The sequence below is a fragment of the Homalodisca vitripennis genome, chromosome 7 (genome assembly GCF_021130785.1).
Source record: "Homalodisca vitripennis isolate AUS2020 chromosome 7, UT_GWSS_2.1, whole genome shotgun sequence".
NCBI lineage: Eukaryota > Metazoa > Arthropoda > Insecta > Hemiptera > Cicadellidae > Homalodisca > Homalodisca vitripennis.
Genome location: NC_060213.1, coordinates 29,615,413 through 29,641,834, shown reverse-complemented (window position 1 = coordinate 29,641,834; position 26,422 = coordinate 29,615,413). Strand labels below are relative to the sequence as shown.

Sequence of the window (26,422 nt, the reverse complement as noted above, 5' to 3'; positions counted from 1 at the left end):
ATTGATCTGAAGATGTCGAACGGTGATCTGGAGGGAAGTATTTTACGACTCTTTCATGGATGCCTCTAAGGTTTAGCTGGAATATCGAACAGTAAGTTCGATAATTGTGATTTGTTTTTCTCCGCGTCATGCTGATCGAGGAATTCAGACGGTATTAGAAATGGAATTACTCCTGAAGTAGTAGTTGTAATCGATACGGAACCCACGATGGAGTCAAGCCTTTTGATTTGTCGGTATTCTTCACATGCAAAAATCGTTTTTGTCCTTAAAGGTACAATATCTGGAAGAGTAAAAGATTGTTCTCCAGTTTTTTGGAGGGAATGATAACACACCCTATCGTTTGTTTTGGTTTTACGATTCAATCTCAAACCGTCCATTTCTAATGATAAAGAGCTCTGATTGACTATTAGTCATTCCGTACCCAGAGTTACTTGAACTTTGCCGAGAATGATGTAATGAATTTTAGCCGCTGGTAGCGGACTCACTAAGTACCAACATGCTCATATAAAGGATTCCCAGGGTGAACCAAACTCACTCGTTCACACTGTATTGGGTTATTGCTTTCATTTAGACATTGCCAATTCTGGCGGCATTTGACAAGGGTGAAGATCCATAATGGCAACCCTTTATGTCCCTCGCAACTATGAAAATCCTGTCGAAGATTTTCTCAGAGATTGCATGGTGTTTTCGTAAAGAAGAGTGCTCTTGAAAGGTCAAACTTTAGACTGAAGTAGATCCAGCAAGATCAGGAATCGGATGTCCTGACGGATTCACTTCAAGCTATTGGACGTCCCAAAGCTGTATTCTTCAAATCTGTCTATTCTAAGAAATATTAAGCAACATTGAAAAGCACAAAAGACAATTCTTTATTTAACTAAGTTCCAAACTTTATCATGTATATTGGAACCGTTATACCGTTTCTTATGGTTAATCTGAATGCGATTATAATTTCAATCGTCTCTACATGGTTAAAGAATTTTCAGTCCTGCTTGAAGTTGATCACAGAAAAATGTTTTTTAGTTTTCTTGTATTATTTGTGATCTGATGTTGTGGTAAAGTTTTCATGACGGGGAAACCCTGAAAATGGAAGTTGGAAAAACAAACGGGTACAGCATTTACTTACACTTTTTCAGGCACGTTGGTGTAATTACATTCGTGTGCTAATTACATTCAGGAAAAAATTGTATTATGAAATAAAACAACATTTTAACCATTGAACTAATATGGGCAAAATAAATTTTTCTATTTAAAATTGAGCTCATTCTAAAGTGCCCACGTCCCTATCATTGATAATGACAAAGTTTAAGAATAAATTATTTCAAATTAATACAGTTTTAAATCTTACTATGCTTGGAGCGAGGGTGTTTCGAGCAAAAAAATAAATGAATATTACACGAGTAATTTAGGAAGCAAAGCTCTGGAGTCCAAGTAAAACAGAGGTAGTTGAAAAGTACGTATAACCTAGATAGAATCACGATTAGGCTAATAGTTATAAACGTTCCACCTGGATAAAACAAGACTGGATTAAAACAACTGGCAAACCTCAATCTTCCGATATATCTCTAATCCAGATTTATTTCCGCCCAACAAGGACGGCGGCAGGCGTTTTCCCCTGCATGTAAAGGTCATCGCCCTTGGCTCCTGGAGTTCAGGGACTCCCCTCGCCGAGGGTCCCACGGGATGGACGCAGGGTTGTCTGCCGGAGATCGATACATCCCCCGCGGCTCCTGCCGTGCCTTCACTGACCCCGTTACACCCCCCGGATTGGGGCAGTGGTGAAAATCAATAACCCACATTCTGAGGCCGGTCGATAGAATCACATGTGTCTTTGAAGGACTGGTGGCTCGCTGTAAAAGTCGGTCAGGACGCTTCTCACCAGGGAGCGCTGATGGCCGAGTGGTCTAAATCGCCGGACATAGGATAATGTGTTAGAGATAGCACAGCTTCAGATCCTCTCTCTGACCGTTGCTCTTTTTATCAGCACCGTCGACTTTGGACTGTATCGACTAACCTCCGTATTCTGATGAGAAGATTCTTGCACAGACGGTGACCCACGAAGACGGACAGAATAATACTTTAAAGAGCATCGGCCTCTCCTTTAAGAGAGAAGCCGCACTGAAATTAGATCATCCGAAGGTTTTGCATGGTATTGAAGATATAGCCTAATTGTCACATTTCAGCAATCAATACACTGCTGTTATATTTTCTCTTAAAAGTGATCCAAATTTACGGAAAACTGTCTTGCAATTCAAAATAAACAATAAACCGTACACAAATAAAAAAGTTTGGATTTTTATCGTCTATTTTTTTGGCTGAGCGTAGCCTAAGTGAAGTCTCTCTCGCAAGTCGTAGGGAAAAGTATGCTCGTGTATATTTGCTCCCACGATAAAGTGAAGTATCCCTGGAAAAATTTTTAACAGCGCTATCCTATGGCCAGACCTAGTACTACCATTTGTTGTACGTAACAAATTAATTTGTATAGATTTTACTGAGTTGAGCTGTGTTTTTCTTCAACAATAATAAGTTTTTATTCCATTACTGCTTGTAGCTGAAATGGAATGGCTTTTGAATGCCTTCAATTAAAATAGATCATTTTAATAGTTTAGTGAGAAATAGTACTTTAAATTAGAGTTCAATCATTAATTAATTATACCAGTAATTTCCTTGTATTATTTATTACACTGTTTTATATAAGTACATTATAAACTCCTTAATTCGCTCAATATATCAATAATAATTATATAATCCTATTAAACTGCTCAATAAAACGCCATTGAATTTTACATGACCATTTGCTTCCAAGTGCTCGCTTAAATGTTTACTACTCCGCCCCTGTGATATCTGCAATTCCATCATAAAATGCTGATACTTAGGAACCTATAACACCAAACGGCAATCAAACTTTAGTCGTCTCAACATAACTAGCTAATGCTGTGCTATGTCCACTAAATGGTAGTACTAGGTCTGACCGTTAGTGCTGCTCGTATACCACATGTGCTCGCACAGATATTTAAGTCCCACTTTAATGATCTCTGCAATTACTTCATACACTACTGGTACTATCAAATTCTAAACGACTCACCATAACTCGCTAGTGGTGCGCTATGTTCACTGAATGGTAGTACTAGGCCTGACCATAGGATAGTGCTGCTCGTATACTACATTCCAAGTGCTCACACAGATATTTAGGTCCCACCCCAATGATCTCTGAAATTACATACAATAATGGTACTATCAAATTCTAAACGTCTCACCATAACTCGCTAGTGGTGCGCTATGTTCACTGAATGGTAGTACTAGGTCTGACCGTGGGATAGCGCTGTGAAAAATTGTTCCGTCGATAGATTTGTGATTATTTTTAAATGATGAAAACCGTGACGTTTTACTGCAGTTCATCTTATCCCACAAATGTAACTTAAAATTGAGTAATCTACGATTTCAGAGCACACCCCACTGACCTTTTAAGGTACACATATTCGAATCTATAAAATATTGACATAACTTGTATTTAATTTTGTACTGTATTTTATGTCACATAGAAGCTGTTATGATCTCTGGTTTTAGAGATATAACTGAAGTTTCAGAAAAACAAAGTATTTCATATTGTAGAATGTTGGGACAAACCCGCACATCAAAATGTACTTAACTTATGTGAGTTGTTGAGTCATAACTTCTCTAATAATTAAAAGCAACCGAGGTGTTGAATATTGAATTCAATTTGAGGAAAGAAAATCCCCTTAAGAGGACGTGTACAAACTGCCAAAACAAATAAGGGGCTATTAAAAAGTTGGACCGAGCCGCGGATTACACAAAGTGGGCAATAAATTAGCGCCGACAGGACCGATGACAAAACGCGAAGTAAGCCCGCATTTAATGCCAAGATTACCCAAGAAGTTGGCTAATAAATTCTCACTGTTCGTTTTTAATCTGTCCGGGATGGGGTAAGAAGACAAATATCCGGGACTAATTGTAGCGGAGACGCGCCCCCACAATTACAGACGGTGGCGGTAACACGGGTCCGCGTGGTGCTCCAAGGCTCGAGCTTGGGCCCCTGATTGTTCTTTAATGCACATCCACTACGGCTAACGGCGGATTTAATTGTCGCAATTCCACTAAGTGTCGATGTCGCCCTCGCTAGAGCGGCACAATCTGTTGGCAGATGAGGTGAATTAAAAAGGGACCCCGAGCAAGGATCCGGCCCGTTATTAAAAGACTTTTTATAAGACTTTTATCATGCGGCGAACTTCTTAACTCCGCTGAAATATTTAATAAATAATTCCCCGCCAGTGAGTTGACTTTGGCAACTAATTTTGACTCTTTGACGTGATGTTCTCCCCCCCCCCCCCGCTACTCGGAACCTCGCCCCGGCCGGATTACAATGTTAAATCCGGGACTTGTTAAACTCCTCGACCTGACACGCTTAAACTGCAAAAGCTTCTTAAAATAAGTTTATCGTTCGTTGCAAAGTTTCAAAATATGACTGAAACATGGTTATTCGTTTAGCCGAGTTTTTCTTCTGTGTGGTGTTTTTTCAATGTTTTATCCACTAATAAGGTTATTGCAGAGCAGGTCTACATATTTAAAAATATAAAATTAATAAAATCTAAAATAGTAAGAATAGAATAAAGATACAAAATGACAAAATGTTAGAGAATCTATAAAATATGTCCAAACTACGACGCAGTATCTAGGAACTACTCAATGTTCGTAGTGTATGCTGCTGAAAATGCTGATTTTGACGTGCAATGAACCACGTACATAAAACAAAGTAATATTTATTAGACATTTTCTTGACGTTCGGCAACTTAGCAATACATGTACAAAAGTATTTAATACCGTGTATATATTCTCTGTAAATTCTGTCGATAAAGGTTTTTACTCTATTATAAACCGAAGGAACTTTTAAAAGTTGGGTTTCCTACTAAAACTACTGCACTTTTATAACTAAAATTGTATTTTATATACTTTTATACTTCCCCAAATAAATTACCTTACAGCTATATCTTTTCAAAATTGTACGGTAATTGAACAATGAAATAATAAGCATTGCTAATATTGAAATATTTGCATAAATATCGCATTGACGATTCCGTTAAATACAAAATACTGTTATACGTGTTGTATATAGTTAAATACAACATAAAACAATTTTTCTGATCTGTTTTATTATTATTATTTTTTTTTAAGTTAAGGACTATGTGTTTTTATTTAAAGTTTTGCTGACGTAAGATTTTCATACTTTGAATAGTAGCATGTTTATTAAAAATTTACTATAGAAGTATGAGGTTTCACTCTCAGTTCTAGATTTAAGTTTTGAATAACACAGTCAACTATGTGAAATTCAGGGTGAATTGAGACACTTCGTTATCATCCAGGTCAATAAGCTACATTTAGTTCCTAAGGAGATTTTAGTAATACTGAAGATCATGTTATTTTATGGTTTCGACCTAGGACAGGTCATGCACGTGACTCAGGATCTGACGATTTCAAAGGTGAAGAAGCGAATTGAGATAAATGTCGATATCGCTTCAATGCCATAAGTGACGAAGCTATGAAGTCTGCAGCAGTTGAAGGTCTGTTGAAATTAATATAGTAACGTGGAATTCAAGTACACGGAGGTTTTAGAAGCCCCCAGAGATCTTACCTCCAGCCCTGACTGTAAGGGCCTCCTTAGTCGGTTCCTCGAGCCGACGTTGTCTTCTGCCTTTCCCCAGTTTGTGTAGGTCTTCTTGCCTTCTGTCCAATGACACCCTCTGCCTGCCACTCGAAGACCGGGATCCTTTGTGCTTGTGGGTGTCAGCCTCCAAAGACTTCGTCAGACGGAACTCAAGGATAGAATAAACGTTCACATAATACCCAATACTGATAGGCATTGCTTAACAGTTGTCTAACACTGATCCTATTGATCTATATTTATATTTTTAGATGTCGCAATGACAAGAAATCGGATTTAGTAGACTGGATAAAGCACAGTTGAAGATATGGTCATTGTATTCTGTAGGCAAAGTCAATTCAAGAAGTTCCAGAAGTGGATAGACGTATAGGAAGATGGGTTCCTTTCACACCTTTTACGTTACAGATGTTACTGTTATTTAAAGATGATCTTTTGAGAACCACGTTGTAATAATGACGAGCATTCATTCATTGTAGGCAATGCATGGTGCTGAAGGAGTGAAGGGGTATTATCCATTTCCAGCAGCAGATCATCTCGTGCTTCAGAAGATGACTCTCAGACTTTTTATTCTGTAGGTGATAGTTCTATGGAAAATATGGAAACCTATTGTTTGCTACTGTCACACTTATGTATACTAGTGAAGAAAATGCTTTAATAGGATCAGGGGTTAAAATCTTTGAAGTTCCGGGGTGATGCAAGAAGTTTAATATCCACTGTTGCTTGCTGCGATGCTTTAGATTCTTGTAGAATTAGATTAATTTAAAGTTCAAACTCATCACATATTACTAACAAAAGTCTTCTCACAGAGCGGAGGAAGCAGAGACTAGAGCTCACAAGGCTCTGGTGATCCTGAGGGCTAAGGACTCCCAGGTTATCCAGCTCCAAAAGAGGATGGAAGTGCTGGAAAAGATCGCTTCCAGGCTGGAAGAAGTAATGGTGCCGCCCCTGAACTTGCCTCCGTCACCACAATCGGTATGAATACAATGTGTTTAAATACAGCTGTAACATTATACATTTACATCCTTTTTTAATTAATTGACCATCACAATCAATTGCTTACTGCTGCGTTTCCACGCATAAAGTTCCTCACAAGATAGGTGTATAATGTACTTTTCTGTAATACTTACATCTTGACTGTTTTCTATACAATACTGTGTGAGCCAAATCTCAAGGATAGCGTGTTAATTAATAGTAACACTTTCACATATGCCGTGAAACATTGAAACGCAAACATCGTTATAAGTGCAGTATTTGTTTGTAAAAGCGTGGACTACATTTGGTTACCCACATAACTGCGGTATAATAAGCGTCCATCATTCGAATTATCGGTATTCTTGATAATCGAATCAAAAATAGGTGCGGTATAATAAGCGTCCAACATTCGAATTATCGGTATTCTTGATAATCGAATCAAAAATAGGTGCGGTATAATAAGCGTCCAACATTCGAATAATTGGTATTCTTGATAATCGAAACATTGATATTCATTAGTATCAAATCCTCGATATTGAAACCAAATATTTAGGCTCTTTTCGTATGTTAAAAAGTAATAATTGTGTTATGAATAAAAGCTATCTAGGCTACGTACATTTATAAAAGGTCGCAAACGAAACAAGTGTAACATTTATTTACTTTTTACTATTTTAAGGGATAAACGTGACTGACACCTTGTGACACAAATAAAAACATATGCATTGACATTGTACTTGCGACCATTTCAGATGGGTAGTATTAGTTTCTGTAACTGGCGAACCAGTGTTAACCGGTTACCGGGATACTGTTACTTCAGTAACAGCTGCGCTGAATGATTCAGCGTTCTCATAACGACCTTATGGTATCAGGTTACTCGATAATCAGTTACAGCCGAGGTGATGTTGTGTAGGCAATGAGGCTAGGATTGGAAATATTATTGTGTGGAATGTTATTACCGGTATAACTAGGTTTAGATGAACAGGTAACATTAACCTCAACATGTTATTTTGTAACAGGTTATTCATAAATAACCGTATTTCTCAGCTCTAGAAGCCATTACTCAAATACTGTACACATGGTTTAACTTTGTTTTAATTAATTTGGAACAATAATACCGAACTGAATTACGTTATAGACTTTTAAGATTGGAAATGTTTTTATATGTAAAAGAAGTTTTGAGGTTATGGAAAATAATACAATTATAGCTATACCAAGTTTGAGCAGCGAAGTACTTACAATTAATTTACAGCGGAAACATGTCTAACAGCATTTAAATCGTTCTAATCGATATTCGATTCCATTCGAGTGTTGGACGCTTATCAAACTGCAAAAACAATAATTCCGAAAGAACGTTTTGTGAATATCCACTACGAATGTATACTTTTAAGACTTTCTAAAGGCCACGTATGGGTAAATTTTGTATCAGTTGACAATAAGTAGATCAATAATCAATGTTGCGAAAATTGCTACACAGTTAAAAAAAGTAATTATTTTTAATACGCCAAGACAAACATTTTCAGAAAATGGTTGCCATCTTGAAATTTACGATCACTATCCGAAAACCTTACAAGAAACTACTTACTTACTGAAAAACGTACTTTTACTGCAGAAGCACTAATGTTACTACCAGAAAAATCTATATAATGATTGTATTAGTTTCGTAATTCAATGGTCGTCTTTCTAGTCGGAGGAAGAGGAAGCTTGTTACCCCAGAGACCATGCGGTTGTTGGGAGAAGCCAAAGGAATAATGGCCCGTAAGTTATGAAAACTTATTTACATGTATTAGCTAGCAGATTATTTGTATCAATAGCACAAATTAACATACTTTTATATAATTCGTGTATCACTGTTACGTATTTTGGGTGAGCGCTAGCGTAGCATCATTTGTGGAGCTGTAGAAATTCATTTATGTCTGCTTGTCTGGTCGCACGATGTCTCGAAAAGACACTGGCCTAGACGCTTGAAGATTTCGATATAAGGTTTATTTCTATATAAGTAAAACTGAGTTTTATGATGGCACATGCCATTCACAAGATTTGGTTGAACGTTAGCGAACACGTTGGTTTTACGTTGGTCTTAAGGGTAACTGTGATGATAATGAGAAAGTAGCGGAATACATAAAATCTGTCAACAAACTGATTACAATCATATAAACTTGTGACATTTATGGATAGAGTATAGAAATACGTTTAAAAAATATGTTTTTAATTTTCTGGCTCTTGCTGTAAACGTAACTTTAAAAGGATGTTTTTCACAGCGCTATCTTACGGCCAGACCTAGTACTACCATTTAGTGGACATAGCACACCACTGGCGAGTTGTATTGAGACGTCTAAAGTGTGGTTGGCATTGGTTTTGTAGGTTCCTAAGCTATGAGGACCGTCTGAAATTTTCTAATGTGTCAATAAGCAATTTGAATTTTACAATTCTGTGACAAGGGTAGATTAAGCGCACTCTTGTGTTACTATAGTACCCTCCGTAGCTTACCTGATCTTTTATTATTGAAACTGTCTGTTATGAAAGCTAACTTGACGGAATAAAAATGTGAATATATCATGTACAAATATAACTCGAAAGACGTTTCACCTGTAGAATTTACATTTCGCAAAAAAAACTTCATTTCTACATAGAAAAGAATGAGTTGTATGATGGTGCATGTCCAATAATAGAATTTTGCTGATCACCATTGAAGCTTATTACTCAGTAGGCTGACACAATTTATTTGAAATTTTGCATGTAATTTTAGAGAAGACCGTTATGCAACACGTGGTGTGGGGGACCAGTCTTACTATATCTGGTCCGACTATACTAATAGTGGTTTGACTATTAGGACCACTAATTCTCCTATCATATATTAGTGTAGGGAAACGAAATAAAAAAGACCGATTGATGCCTGACAATTACCATTTTCTCGTTGATTGATGCTGATATAAATACTATTTACAAGTCTTACAGTTGGAAAGTGTATCAAGTTTTTAAAAAACGATCTGTGGAAGTGTTTAACGATTTAACCCTTTACTACCCTCTCATTTCAGCCGTCATCAAATCTTAGATTTCGATAGATTTCTTTCTTAGAAAACATTTCTTTGTCGGTTCAAGAAAAAAGTAATTTGTGTTTTAATACAATGCAGAGTGACTTTCACCCTAAACTAGAAGATCTCTTAATTGGCATTACAAATATTTTTACTACTCGAATCTTTTATGCACTCAGGGAGTTTATTGACTAACTTGACATTAACGTAACATAACTAACTTGACATTAACGTAACATAACTAACTTGACACTAACGTACATAACTAACTTGACACTAACGTAGCATAACTAACTTGACACTAACGTAGCATAACTAACTTGACACTAACGTAACATAACTAACTTGACACTAACGTAACATAAAAGTGGCTTGAAAGCAACGGTTCTGGAAGAAAGAGTTTTCAGGTTGTCCTAACCCGTACTATTGTATCCATAGACGCATTTTGCCCTGATTCGACATACATAAGAATCGACAATACAGAACCACTTCAGAATGAAGAGGCACGGTAAAGGCAGTAATTCTAAACTTTCAAAGGCAGAGAAAAGTCCTGATTGCCTTCTTTTGTAGCCTAAAGGATCTTTCAAATTAGTATTTAGCAAATCTGCTCAACAAGCATTCCAAATAGACCATTTTAAAGACATTTAATGAGCAAACCATTGGCAAGTTATGCAATGCAAAGGTGTCACTTTGCAACAAACTAAATCGATATGATCACTTCAGGTCAGGCTTCTATCTAGATGCATTCCAAGGAATGCGGTAAAATCAACTTCCTCTAGAACTTTCCTCCAGTTACCCAACATCACTGCAGGAGGGTCTACTTTCTTCCTGCCACAAACTAAGAAGACGTTTTTCAGCAAATAATTTAAGTTTATTTGCACGAAATCATGGTTTACAAATCACCTTTCGAATTCGCTCGTACACAGAGAGTTATGTTGGCTGCACAGAGAACAAAATATCCATTTTGAAGATATTTTCTCAGATTGTTGACGTACAGCAGAAAGAAAACTGGACCGAGACCGATCCATGAGGGACGCCAAGATTCATCTCACTTTCATCGAGGTTGAAAATATTGATATTTGTCATCGAGGAAGGACAATCTACTTTGTGGACTTCCACGAAAACTGCAACATCCAAGATCATGCAACAGTGTTGCATGATTTAGCATAATGCGCATGATTCAGGTGAAACACCAACAGCTCAGTTACCAAGGTCAGCAATGTCCTATGACACGGCCGTCTGACAAAAATTCAGGACGACACGGCGCGTTGTTAAGTCTTGCAAACACAACAATGGCCAATAAAAAGATGACCGACGGAGTATTTATACGGCGAATAAAAGTCGAGATACAAGGGGGTGAGTGCGAGACGCGAGTGGGGCCGGCCCAGGGGCCCGGGGCGCTCGACCGTATCAACCGAGTTTACGAGCCGGTCCGGTATTTACCAAGTATTTACGTGTGCGCCGCCCACCGTATGGGACAATCGCAGAGTTATGGGCCTCACTCGATACCATCGGTCGGCCGCCTAACTACAAGCTACAGTCTCAATCCGCTCGCTCTCGCTCTCGCTCGGTTTTGTTCTTCTACACCTCGTAAATCAACGCGGACACTGGACCGATGTCCTTGCCGTCCGCGAGTGTGATCAGTGGGCGGTACTAAGTTGAAGCACTCGGCTGTAAAATTCGATTGAAGTCATTCGATTATTGGCTAAGCGTCACTCGTGGGGCGGGAAAAGCGATATCTCGACAACGAACTGAATTTTGCATGAAGCCTCATTTATATATTAGAAACATAAAATCGATGTTGGTGCATGCATGTTACTCGTGCGATTTGGCTGATTAGCAAAATTTTACATTGGTCTAAGGGTAATCATGATAGCAACGAGGAAATAGAAGAACAAATACATTTTTAAACAAGCTGAGTACAAGCATGTGGACTTTATCATGTGACCTATTGGCCTAACGTGCAGATTATTCATGCAGTAAAAACAATAAAATAATAGAGTGAAAGTCAATGGTTCGAGACAAGATCTGAGTTCAGCGTACTCTTTCGTTGTAGTACCCCCCCCCTCCCCCGGCATCACTTGAACTGTTAGTATTAAGGTCATCTGCAAATCTGAATTTTATTTCTTCATAGACTGGAATGAGTTCTGTTATGGTGCTTGTTCTACCATGGAATTTGGTTGAGCGTCATTGAAGCCTGTCACTTAGTAGGCAACACAATTTCTATTTCGTCTGCCGGGAGGATGTAAACATTTCTTTCCTGTATGACTTATGTTTGTCTATCTGACCGCAGGACATATCGAGAAGGAAATGAGCTATAAGTTTGAAATTTTACATGTAACCTTAGAAAAGCCTGTAGCGAACTTCTACCTTGTTAGTAGTATATGCTATTAGCCACTCTAGTGATCTTTATTAATAAACTATATGAATGATTATGCATTACAGCAAGAGCATACGTATCAGCATTAAGACATCATCTTTAAGAATAAAGAATCTTGTTGAATCCATGTTTAATTCTCTTCCTCAACAAAACAATAGGCGTTTATGTACTGATTTCCTTCAGTACGTTCCTGATCCTTCATTCATAGCAGGTTATGTTTTCCATTACTATTTCTTTCTCAGACTCGTCTTTTAATTTGTTTGATTTCCTCAGCCTCTCCTGCTTTCCTTGAATGTGCAGTGGTTTGTCCCTGCACTGTATTTGCTTCCAAGTTACTATCACAGCTCCGCCAATGAAATTACAAGAGCTCTAAATACTCTAGTAGAATACCGCAGCCACGACATCTTCAAAGCTCTTCATTTTGGAGTTTTGAAGAGACATATTTTCTTGATTCGCTGATGTAGCACTCTACATCAGAAGCATGGATAAAATGCGATGTAAAGAAGGTGAGACACCATAAGAAAGATGAAAATCAAAAGATTGAACAAAACTTGTGCATTGTTCGGTTTTGAAGTGCTCTGGTAGTGGGAAAATGAAAAGTTCAAGAACCATTCCGGGTTAATTTTAAATAATTTTAATACTGAAAGCTGTGTCTAAAAAGAAATTATTTAGATTTATCAATTGAATTTCTACCACTAAAACAACTGTATTAAGACATTGTAAGAAGGACGATTGTTCCTGTTGGGAATTTCTAAAACATCTTGAGCACCATGTTCCCCCACAACCGTCACATTCCAGCATTGACCTGCCAAGTGGAGTGAACGGCAACGACCACCTCGTCCTCGTGCTGGTGTAGGAGTCCTCAGCCTTGATGTAAACAAGCCGAAGACAAGACAAGGGAAGAGAGCGGCGGGGAGGTGACGGTCTCGTGGCGGTGATCGGTGTCCTGCAAGATAAGAGCCAGTCCGTAGTCCGTCTGCCGCAGCCGCAGACACTAATAGCGGTGTTGGACGTGAACTGCTCATTAATACCAACACTGCCAGATCTCCGGGCGATACTCGCTGACACCGCGCGTCCTCTGGGGCGCCCGCTCTGTGCGTCAACAACGTCAACGACTGCCTCCTGACACGGCTCCGAGGGTCAGCTTGAATATTAATCATCGGTGGGTTGAACGGCTGGAAACTTTCATCCTTGGAATACTTTTTGTCTGGAAGTTTTTGAAAAGTGAGCTAATAGTGACATATGCCGATAGTTTGTAACATTATTACCGCATTGTGTAGCTTAGTTTATTTTCAAATCACTCTTCATTCCTTGTTTTCACTACACCCCTTATTGCTGTAACTTATTGAAGACGATTTGAATCGCAATTAATACGATAGTGGCCAGGAATCTGGTAGCTTACTAAAATCAAGACCCAACCCATACGGAAAATTCCCATTTGTAATTTCAACATCTCCTATTTAGTAATTAATGCAAGTGGTCTAGTAATACTTATTGGGAACTATATAAAAGAAGTTTTACAATATTATACAGATTTCTTCCCTGGAGAGAGTAAGTAAGGAAATAAATTCCATGTAAGATTTCATATAGAAAAAATGATATAAAATGAAACTTTGCTTTCTTAGAGGCGAAGTTAGGACTAAGAAGTCATTTATTCCACTTAACATAAGTACAATTTATCGTATTAAAGACGAAATATAAATTAACTTAAAATAATTGAACAAAATAACATAAATTCGAATAGTTTATTACTACCACAACTTAAAATAATAATACTGAACGTTAGGTCAGTATGTATTGTAAAGAAAAAAGCATAATAATAAGTACAGTCTGATTATTATAGAACTAGTACGTCAGTTATCACACTGACACTGTACTAAATTGTTTGATATAGTACAGAGATAAATTTAGTTCTTTACATGTTATTATTTAACGTGATACTAGTTCTAAGTCCTGAATCTTAAATACAACTCTACCAAATAGTCTAGTCAACTGGGAAAAATTATAGACCGATATCACTCTTGCATCGATTTTGGAAAGTCAGAGTAAATATCCTACACGGATATGCTTAGTTTTTCTACAAAAGAGAATACATCCCTGAATGCGCAAGAGGTCCAACAGGAATTAATCCCTGCGGTGAAGGTTGGCGGTGGTTGGCCTAACGAGGTGTTAAATAATTGGCACCATAAAAGCCAAGGCTGTCCGAGCGCACAAGACGATCGTTGCCTCGTTGCCGAAAAGCGATCACGACTGGATAGTACCCGAGATAGTTGGCGATTATTGATTGTAATGACCGTCCCAAGTACATTAGTGTCTCTTGTACCCATTTGGCACCATTAGGTCTTGGGATTACTTTTAAATTGGTCTGGAGATTAAGGGTTAGCTTGTTAAATTTTACACCTTTTTGTCCTACAAAGCTTTTGTTTGGAACGAACCGGCGTGAGGAGGATTTCTTTTATGGGGAGGGTTAGCCTGTAGGATACACATTCCACATCATGCGACCTAATTTCGGTGACTTTGGTAGTGGACACTTACTGTACTTTTTTCCGTTTACTGAGAAAGGATTACACAAATCGAGTGCTTTGCTTTGGCGGATTTCTCCAAGAATTACTTGATTATATTGCTTCAGTAGTCCTCCTCAAGTTGTTTTATTAAAACGTAAAAAAAGTTATTCCCTTCGAATAAGAGATCAATTTTGGACTTTAACTCGAATCTTGTGGTTGCAATCCACCACTGGATCAACAAAAAGAGCACCACTCACGTATTCATAAGGCATTGATACCTTCGTATGAATGAAAGTTATTGTTATGAAACAACCGATACTGTGCCCATTGGGTTAAATGTCAGTTCGTGCAGTTTGAACAGTACTAACGTAGATCTTTAAAATAAATTCTATCACACTTTTTACCATCTCAGGGTTCCTTCTGCTCTTCTTGACGTGAAGAATCCGTGTGGAACAAGATAGTTGGTCCTGTAATTGCCTTGTGTACTTAATGTACAATAATGCTTGTGAGTTCTGAAAATTCTGTAAAACACGACTTCCTTTTCCTATATTATTATAATCACTGATTGTTTAAATAGAACCGAGTACTTTTTTTGTTTTATAGTTATCTTACACACTCCAGTTACACCGACAAATGGTTTATAAACCTTCATTTTAATTTTGATTTCAAAAACCCCGAACCGTTGAATAAATTGCCATTGATATCTTTTTAAACAAATGTAAGGTCACTCAGACAGGTTTATGGACTTAGATTACTATTAATTAGGAAAGATTCTTTGAAATATCTTCTAGTTTTCAGCAGTTGCTGGAACCTACAGTACCTGTGGGAAAAACAAGACTACTTTGTTAGTGTTTTAAACTAAGACTGGAAGTAATAATTTTTATTGAGCTTGCCTGTAACAGAATCCCTGATTGAGGATGGTAATAGGGTGAAATTACACTTGTGTCCAGTTATGGCCCGATTATTTTGAATTTCCTGCCCAAAACAAACTTGTCACGTTGGTAAAACTGGAAGCGCTAACGAATGCATAAGACAACGTGAAAAACCGACGTTTTGTTTACAATACTGGCATTTAACGATGTCATCAATTCGCCATTTATCTGTGAAAATAATTCAAAACGCTGGGTGAACATGAGCGGGTGCGTCAGTAAACGTCAGTGCAGGACATTAGTGCGTACGTAAAAGCGACCATCAGCGCCGCAGAGTGGGACAGGCAGTTTAATCGAGCGCCATAAAAGCGACATGCGGACGGACAGACGGTCGGACAGGGGAGATCTTTAAGTCGTCGCAATTATCAGTGCGTCATCAGCGTACAAACAGCATTCCAGCGGTACAGTCCGGGCCGTTGACATGAAGAAGACACTTGACTCTGTACAGTCGCTGACGCCAGCGCACGAACGGCCACCGGCAGCCCGGGAGACGGCACGTTGAAGGTTGTGCGTTTTGTTCTCAAGTGATACGAACGAGTCAGCAGGACAATGAGGGCATTGTGGCCGGGTCGATTCTGCCGGCTGAAGGAGAGGTTTGACAGGATCGGCCTCTTGTTAGACTTCAGTGGTCCTTTACCTTGGAGCCTCGGAGGTGATACGTGGATCGCACTCTGCACGTCGTCTCGGGAAACTGAGGACTCTGTTGGAAATTTTCACCTAAAAAATGTCATCTAGCACGGGTGGTTCAGGAGATTTCAGGACTATCTGGTCGTGGTATTGCACTACGCTGCAGAGTTTTCCTTTTGTGGAAACATTGTAAACTCCTAAAATAACTGTTCCTTCATCTTACCTCCTACAATGATTTTTACATTCTCATATCATTGAAATAATGGTTTTATTCCACCAGGTATTGACAATATTTACAAAAGAATTTCTGGAATCAGACCGACCATATTTTCAAGTATCATGGCCGGTAATAACAATAACAATTTATTTCTAGGATCCAGAGTAGCTGTTGATAATTGTTGTTTGTATCATACGCAGCTGACACTCTTATCGCTATCTCTTAAAGTAAGATAAGTTTTAAAATTGTTTATCTAATCTACAGACGTATTGATTGTGGTAAGAATAATTACTGTGCATCGGAAAACTTGTTTTATGGACATGAATGCTACGGGGAATGATAGTTTAATTCTAACTAAGGGAAATAATACGGACCAGAGAGAGCTAATGTGATACTGCTTTGTACGTTTTGGATTCGAATGCTCCTTGTTCAAAAAGTGAAATAAAACTTCAAGTGAAGGATTGCAGCACTTCAGAAGACACTAAAAAGAGTATTTTTGGACAGAAATGAAGTTGAAAAGCAAAATGATTATGTATCGTACTGTTCTTTTACTGAATACGTCAAAACGTACAGTTTGAACTATGCGTGTTGGATGGTGCTTGTGAAAATGTGTCTTATGACATTTTAGTGTCTTGGAAAAAATAACATTGGATAATTTCACAGATATTTTATTGTTTTATTTATCGCCTATAATTATTACGAATTTATGTTATGTCATTATTGTACCTTAATTTTTATCACTATCCTGGACGAGTGATTAATACTAACTCCATTTTGAGATTCATAATGGAAAGAAAATAAGTTGCACGATTTCAGAGCGGTTCTTTAAAGCATTTCCGTAGAAAATTGACAATTAAAAACACACTGTTTCATATTATGAAACAATTAATATCGTACATGAAGAAATGGAGCTGAACTCAATATTCGCACATGAATTAAGTATTTTAGAATAGCTCATTTAACACTATATGATATTTTTAACGGTATACTCATGGACTGGTGGAGTTCCTTTAAATTTAGCAATTTCAAGGGCAGATTGTGATCATATCTGCGGCTATACTGTAATTGGTATTGTTTTTCTTACGCCAACTGACACCCGCCATTCCTTTGATGGCACTAATGTTCGAGGTTCAAACCGTCGTTAAAATTACTGGTAGAGTTCTTCGGATTTGGGTCTTCCCTATTTTTACTAAGCCAAGGCAGCACACCTCTGTATTGGACGAAACAGACGTCGTGCAAGACCTTCAACCCCACAATGACCTTGGAAAAAGGTTTTCATCCCCAGATATCTTGCTTTTTGGGCATGGAGTTACCTCAGCGTAGCTGTGTTCAATTTTATCTAAGTCGGCCAGCGAAGGTATATTGAAACGCTGACATATACGTAGTATTATCAAATAAGGATTGCGACTGAAGAACCAGGAATACGCCTCGCCCTCACGCACCTCCACACCCACGAGCGCAGAGGTTTGGGGCCGGCCCTGCACCTGCCTTTTTCCGTCCCGGATTATTCGTTGATATCTTAGACCATAACCAAGAAATACTGTGAGACAATGTCAGTCTATTATACGTTGTTTGGTATACATTTTCTCATTATAATGCCTAATACTCATTACTTTAGGATAACATTACTAATAACAAAATTTGGGTTTGATTGGGAAAGAGCACTAAGTGATCAACATGGCGGAAATACGACCAGTCCAAATCTCCTGCACTTGCATTTGTGGATATGTGCAACTACCTGGATTCCAGCCCCAATCCCTATTTCCTAATACTATACGTTAAAAACCGTGTGGTTATTTCTCAACCACAGCCTCTTTCACCATTTTTACGTTGATAAAGTAAACTTGGGAAAGCCCATGTCGCTTGATTCCTCTGTAAATTCTTTCAGTGATAACTGCGTTTGCGGAAAGATCTGCCTGAATTTTGTCTACGATACAGTGTACGATGGTGAAATAGGCATTCCAACTTCTAACTTCCACCATCATGGTCTGATGCTAGGCAGAATGCAGAGCTTGTAAAAGATATTTTCAACTGTTCAAAAGTGATTCGAAATGCTCATTGATTCGACTCGCTATCTTAATACTCATGCAAGGGACGGTTCGCCTCTCAAGGAGATCTGACGTCATCGCATTACTTGGGAGAAACTATCTCCCGAGTAATCTTGTCAGGATGAGGTCAGTTTGAACATGCTCAAGGCAATTACTCCCTATGAGGTATATACACCAAAGAATACATTTGGATCTCAAGTGCCGGTCCGACTGACATTTGACGATATTCAAAAATCCAAAATTATCATGATAAGTACATTCAAAATCATGATGATGAACCTCCAGTACGGACATTTTGACTTTGATGAATAAAGCTTAAACCCTAAAAGACAGCAAATTTCAATCGTTAACTTCCTCTTCTTAAACGCCCAACGGAGATTAGAAACCATCATGATCAGTTATTCTCTCTTCGTCGCCTGCCTAAATTGATGTTCTCCATCCGAAATACTCTTATTCACTTATCGTCTCAATAAATGTACCTTTAATTTTTGAAGCTTACATTTATTTACTCTCATTACGTGGCTATAATTTACCAATTATTCCAATTCTGGAAATTAATCCATCTTGGAGTACTTGGCAAAAGCTACAATTGTTTCGCCTAAGTCCTATAGCTCGAGCAATTGGATCTTTGGACATCAAATATTTGGAATCTCATTACTGCTCAGCAAATATTGAGTTACTTTTATGTGTTTAATTTAGTACCCAACGATGAACTCAGCAATCAGGTCTGTGTTCAAACCTCAAGAGTATTCACGAAAGCTACGTTTCACTTAACCACGTGGTACTTTTCACTTCCATCCATGACGTCTACCGCACGAACCCGAATAGTGCGTTGTCAAGTGAAAGTGATTTGGTCCATTTTGGAGGCGTGGTGATAGGGGAGGGTGGGAGGGGGAGGACTTGTCAATGAACTTCAATATACGTCAAGATTTGGATCTACTAATATTGATATTACTGGTTCAGCTTGTGTCCCTATCATGCCACTTTGACCCGCGCGGCGCCCTCTGCCGCTCCCTCCCCTCCTCCAGTTTTTCGACCTTAGCGTATCCTACTCAGTAGTCGCAGATCTTGTATTTATATTAATATATACGCGGACACTGAAAGGAAGGTTTGAAAGGGTAACAGGATTTCCAACATTTACCATCTCGTTACCCAAAAAAATATTTGATATCGGTCTTTGGTAAAAAGTAATAAAAAAGTGTATAATACATTCCACAGCATAATGTTATATCTCATACTGCACTTCATTTTAACGTTTGTCTGTCTTTAAAGGTGATTTTTAAAATGCATAAACTGTCATTACTGCAATGTTAAGTCCTTTACGGCTGTTTTCCTGCCAAACCATTTTATAACTGATAAATGTTGCGGCGAGTGCCGCTACAGATTTGAATTTGGCGCGCGTAATCCTTCTGTAGCCGCGAACGCGATAGCCAGCTGCGCCGACCCTCTAGCCCTTAGCTCAAACAATAGCAGCCTCCTGCTAGGTGATCAGGCTGAGACCGGAGGTTGTGCAGGGAGTCGTTGTGCAGCGATCGGGTGGAGTGGACGGTAGAAGTGAGTGTACGTGGCCTGGGACTTGATATAATTGTTAGGGAACCTTTCGGAACTATATCCAAATTATTAGTTAATCTTTATCATCAAAGCTGGTTAGGTTTTGGATAGAGGGAATCTAGTGGCGGATCCACGGTTATTATTCCTCTGGAAGGTCCCCCCTTCCGGTCGCGACGACACGAGGTTGCAAATATTGGTAGCGCGAGCCGTCCGCCTCGGATTCCCAACACCATTCCTAACCAGCATTAATTTCAAAATCACGCATTCCGTCCATTTTTTCAGTTTTCAAATAACATACCAGTGGTAATTTTTCAAAGAATGGAGTAAATCACCACAGGGCAACGGCCGACGCCACGAGGGAAGCAGCGACCTTCACCAACCGATCAGATAACTAAATTAGTTTTAGTAATTTAAATTAAGCTCAATTTATAAACTTCTCTTACATAAGTTGATTTAAACATTTATTTTTTTGCTCTTAATTTAAAAAATTTTTCATCAATTTTAGCTCAATCTTAATAATTTAATATTTTTTTTGCCCTTTTTATAAAGTATTTCTTAAATAACTTAGTATTTTTTAATAATTACAAACAGTAAAGTCTCATTTAAGCTTTAACTAAGCAGAGTTACGACTTGTTTAACCAAGTTCTATAATTTTCTTTGATACTAGTAACCTGAAGTACACTTTGTATTAGACTGTAACACTATTTTTTTCACTAATTATAGGTGCTATGCAGTATTTTTCCTTTGATAACTTTCATTTACATAACTGTCCATTTATTTCTTACAGCCACATTCCTTTTTTTAAGTTTTTAATAAGGATTAATTCTTTTAAAAATTATTATCACGGAGTTCGTAATTTCCGTCTGTCTGTCTGTTTCAAACAAGAATTTCTCGTTTCGTTTTAAGACAGTTTTAAAATTTAAATTTGTCATTTTTCCTTGTAATTATACTTATAGTTCTAAGCTCGCAATTGTTGTAATTATTTTACTTCATATTTTTATTGATTTTTTTAGTTTAGCTCCAGTTCTCTTTCCTTTTATTGCAGCGTCTGGTATCTGATAGTATGACTCCTAGAATCTGGAGTCATGTTCGTCTGAAGAAATCCAGAGAAAATCGACGACGAAAAAGCTCAAAAAGAAACATTTACATCGTTTCGACATCAGAGACAGCGTCAAATACCAGACATTGCAATAAAAGGAAGGCAAACTGAAGCTAAACTCAAAATTCACAAAGCAGATATTAGGTCCACGTGATGGGACTTTCATTAAACTATTTTGATTGATTTATTACCAATGTTGCTACTTGTGCTTTTAATATCGTATCATCGAACATTTACTTTATTAAGATATATTTCTGTCCTTCTAAGGCATACTGTATTCTGGTTGTAGTACAAGCTGTCAAAAGAAATGGGTATATTTTATTTAAAAAACCAATTTACTAACGCCCCCATTTATCATATGCATTTACCGCATTATAAATGCTTGGTATCAGTTACTGAGCTAAACTAGCTAGTACTTATTTATCCCTTATGAAAATGTAATCATAATAAATAAATGCGAAAGTGCTTTTGTTTGTTTGTTTTGCTTTTACATGTAAACTATTCAATCGATTGTACTGAAATTTTACATGGACATTCTTACGGCCCCTAGTTAATATATAGGAATATTTTTCTAGAAAATCCTTCCAGGCTACGCCCCACTGGTCTCTACGACGAAAATTCCCATTTTGGTCTCTAAATAGCATTATAGTAAAAAAAGTATTAATTTAAATAGTCTGTTAAATGTAATCAACTGTTCTGTGTAAACATTGTTTTATGACAGTACGAAAATGTGTTTAATTAATTAACAACTGTTTACAATTTATAAACTTTAAAACAGAGTAAGCATGATAGCATTAACACTTCTTACATCAACATTTTCTTTTCTAAGAAAATTAAAACTTTTAATAAAAATATTTTTTAAACTGTACATTTTAACAAATATTAAATATGCATTGTTTGGTCATTACTGTAATGCAGATACCAGAGGCAAAGTTACTATTTAACTTTTACTATAAATTTAAAGATTGTTGAAAACCCCATCTTGGTTGTCTTTTAACAGAAGTAGGCTTCTCAAACATGTGTACGTATGTATATTGATTGGGGAAACAAAGCAAAATCAAGTATGGCACACAAAATACTAAGACCGGAATAAATTACAATGGCCACAAATATACTACACCTTTTGACGTAATTTCTTGATCGTATCAAACTCAACATTGTGTTCGAACAGAAGTGCTCAAACACGTGCAAAGCCTACGATGTTGCGTGCGAAGCCGCGGGTAACTGCCAGTACATAATAAAACCAGTGTTGACATAATACTGCAATAACCACTGCAAATCAAACGATGCAAGAATATCAAGTATGGAGAGGGCGCGGCAGTATTAGTGTACGTCGATTGCCTACCTGGCGCCGTGAAAACCTCCAGGCCAAGAAGTTATGCGGGAAATTAATGTTTATACATTTTAGTTCATTTTCTAATTATAAAAATAACTCGTATTTTCTACGTATAAAAATTTGTCACTAAATAAAAATATTTGTTTTCTAGTAAACAAATCTTAATTTCAAACATAACTGTTTCTATTCAGGCAGCATGTATTTCGCATAGTCCTTGGAATTTAAAAATATAATTGGGTGTTATTTATTATCCTAATTAAACGAATAAATCCAAATGTTATTTTCGATATTGTAGCAGTAATAGTCGTCCTATCTGTTTTCTAACATTACGGTCATTGTGCATGAAATAAAGTTATTATGACAAATTAGTTCAAAGTAATTAATTTTCCTAGTTTGTAATTATGTGTTGTGTTGGTTATTTACCTGAAGACGAGATCAGATTGCAGATATCGAAACGTAGTAATACTGAACGATTTTTAATATCTTGTTAAACTATACACATTACCTTTTTATTGTATCATGTAAAATTATTGAAAAAAACTTGCATTTAATTTCTTATTAAAAATCCATTGGCCTGTTTAAAATTAATCATAATAACAATCTTATAGCAATGATTTTATTTTTCATTGAGATTGAGATCTCAGATGCCTTACACAAACAAAAGTCATTTTGGGTTCAAACGCATGCTCTATATTCCTATCAAATAAACGCCAACAAGTTATTTGAAGATATTTTTAAACTTAAAACAATTATTTGCAAAACTAAATATATTTTTTTAATAGTGTAATTACACTACTTACTAAAAAAAACATTTATCGATTTCTAAGAACTAAAAAATTATACGAATTAAATTGCAGCTTTCTGTAGCAATATTGTAGAATTGTTGGTGATGGAATTAAATTTTTAAAGGCTGAATGTATGAAAAGTCGTTTACTCTCAGAGTTTTTAAAATGTATTCATCTTTAAGGAAGAAAGTAATAACCTTTATAACTTATAGTCTTGGTGTCATTTATACATTTTCGGCTCACAATCATCAATGGAGATTAAAACCTGAATTTTACAACTGTTTTAGTCCTTAACATGTACTAAAAGTGCGTAACTACCTCACTTTATAATTTCGAGAGATGAAAGTGTCTATTGACTACAGTGTCGCAATGCTCTTCATAGTAATTAGGACCTACGTCTATTTTTGGAAATGATGAGTAATTTTAGAGCAGTGCTGCCAATTATGGAGTGAGCAGTGCTAAATAACCCACGTGGTGGTAGTACCGCGGATACGCACATCACGTCTCCTACGGCCTCGACCCGGTTGTGGCTTGTGTCACTTGGGAACTACCGTTCACTTGTGTGACTCACCCAGTGTCCAGTGGCCTCCTCGTTCTCTCTTTCCCCGACCCGACAACGAAGCTCGCTGCCGGCGAGGTGAGCGTTTCAAGGATTAGGACGTGAACGTGTCAACAGATTCCGTAAAAGTCAAGACTGCTCACGACTTCAGGCGTCACTCAGGTCGTCCTGAAGAAGGATGGGTGACTTCAGACTGACTCATGTGGGAGAAGTTATTTTCTTCCTAGTACACTACGTGTTTTTTTAAAGTCCTTGAAGAATCGAACGGTGAAGACAGTGTTAAGTCTACTTTGCGGTAGAGTCGAACACAATAACAAGCTATCGCCGTTTTTCTCATTTACAGCTAACAGCTTAAACCTCTGTTACGACTGATTATGCCTTTTAAAAGCTTAAACTAATGTTTACACTCGCAATAACAGTCGTTGTTTCTTGGAGTCCCTCAAGGATGCAGCTTGGACATTTACCGTTGACTTAAAAACACATTCTACATGATCCCTCAGCTTCAGCAGTATGTTCTATCACAGTTTGTTTTCAGTCACAGCTAACAGCTTAATCCTTTGCTATTATCAAGGACGTTGCCAGCGAGGGGGTCCAAGAGGTCCTTACTCCCCTCCCCAAATATCTAATTTTTAATTCCTTTTTAGTAAACTATTATTATGATTATTTAAATAATTCAGTAACGAAAGGTCGTTCTCAAGAAAGAAACGGGTCAAGAACTTTTTAAGGAACAAAATGGAGCCTTACTCTCTGTCTACTACGGGAAAATATCATTTTTCTGGACCCCCCCCCCACTAAATGTTCCTGGCTATTCTTGGCTATTAATAACTCCCTTGAAAAGCCTAATCCTCACAATAACAGTCATTGTGTATTGGAGTTCCATCTCTTAGACCTTCACCTATTTTCTTTATTCCGTTTTGGCGTAAAACACTCTGTGCAAGTGACTGTTCAGTACTTTTGTGATCCCTCACTTTTTCAGTCACAGCTAACAGTTTAATCCCTTGGTTTTACTTATTACTTTGAATAAGTTAATCTACCCAATAACAGACATTGTGATTTGGAGTTCCTCAAGGGCGCATCTTGGACCTTCACCTATTTTCTTTATTCCGTTTTGACGTAAAACTCTCTGTACAAGAGACTGTTCAGTACTTTTGTGATCCCTCACTTTTTCAGTCACAGCTAACAGTTTAATCCCTTTGGTTTTACTTATTCCTTTGAATAAGTTAATCTTCCCAATAACAGGCATTGTGATTTGGAGTTCCTCAAGAACGCATCTTGGACCTTCACCTATTTTCTTTATTCCGTTGACGTAAAACACTCTCTACAAGAGACTGTTCAGGACTTTCGTGATCCCTCACTTCCAGCAGTCTCCACCTCGGCGATAGCTCGCGATGATAGATTAACCCCCTTTTAATTAGCCACCCCGACCGACTGCAGGCGCTGGTTTATCACCCGTCGGCCGCGCAACACCTCCCACATAAAGTTATTGGCGCGGTCATCCGACCAGAACACTCGCGCTGGACGTGTGAAGGAATGTCGGGGAGAGAGAGCTGCGGGCCCAGTCCCACAGGAAGACACCATCAATTAGCCGTGGATCATGACCGAAAAGCGCGCACGACGCTGTAAAAACCCGCGCCTAGTGTTGGCACTTATTGAAACAAACGAGGGGTCGCCCGTCCTCAGTCGTGCGGAGCGTCGGCCGGTTCAGCGCAGTGTGTTGTCTTAACACTACTGCAATATATTCCGTGTTTGGACAGCTTTAAATTGACCTCCCTCCCCCCCCCCCCCGGACAAACAGTCCGGACTTGACGCGACCCGGCATCTTTTGTAACTTCGGTGAAATAATGCGGTTATTACGGTTTCCAACCCAACAGAGATCCTTTCTCGTCATGCGATATCTTTAAGGACACGTCTTCTATAAGTCTGAAGACACTATGGTAGAACTTACTCAGGCATTCTGCAGTCCTCTTAAGGCACGTTGGTCAAACGTTGTTCGAGATCCCTAGAAATGGTGCTCGTTTGAAGCCATGAAGCAACACCGTGTCGTGTGATTTTTTAAGAGAGACACCGGGTTTTTATGTAAAAAGAACCCTTTATTTTAAGAAGCCCAAAATAAACACAGAGAAGAGATGATGTCCTCAACGAAGGTGTTTAGTAAGAACGAAATAACTTTCTTTGTTTGAAAACATAATGTTTGCTTGTGTCGTGTGTAAAGTTTCGCAAGATTATAGGACTCCATTAAAAAGTAAAAGCATTATGGGTTTTCATAAACTGTCAAAAATATGAGAGGCCTATAATTTTTAATTTAATGTGAAAGAAGATTTGAGAGAATATATACGAGATTTGAAGATACACGCTGTTGGCTAGATTCCAGCAAATTATGATTTTCCTCAGCAGCCACCAGGACGACGCAGGACACCAGTAATGATATTGAGGAAGATGTGTCCAAACCAGAGGACGTGAGGGAGGGTCGTGGTAAACCTCAGTGAGAGGTCGGGACCGTGGGACTCGCTGGGGACCCGATAAATTAACGCAAACCGCAATGGTAGGATCCGGACTTGGACACTCGGTGCGAACTGTGATTGCGGGGTCCCCCAGGGACGCGGTCTGGCACCGCTGTTGTTCCTTATTTCCTAATTAACCGCGTGTTTCAATTTCAAACCTTGCTATTCTTTCCGGCTCGACTCTAAATTAATGAACCCGTGAGTTTCA

The 26,422-nt window shown here is 38.0% G+C and overlaps 1 protein-coding gene across 4 annotated transcripts in view; it reads left to right on the top strand.

Annotated features, from left to right (window-relative positions):
* LOC124365788 (myosin heavy chain, striated muscle-like) overlaps positions 1-26,422 on the top strand; it is a 654,015-nt gene that overhangs the window by 63,266 nt on the left and 564,327 nt on the right. For all 4 annotated transcript variants that reach the window (XM_046821808.1, XM_046821805.1, XM_046821806.1 and 1 more), the window contains exons 3-4: positions 6,481-6,646; positions 8,331-8,401. In XM_046821808.1, the coding sequence (XP_046677764.1) occupies positions 6,481-6,646; positions 8,331-8,401 (237 nt within the window). The remainder of the gene's footprint in view (positions 1-6,480; positions 6,647-8,330; positions 8,402-26,422) is intronic.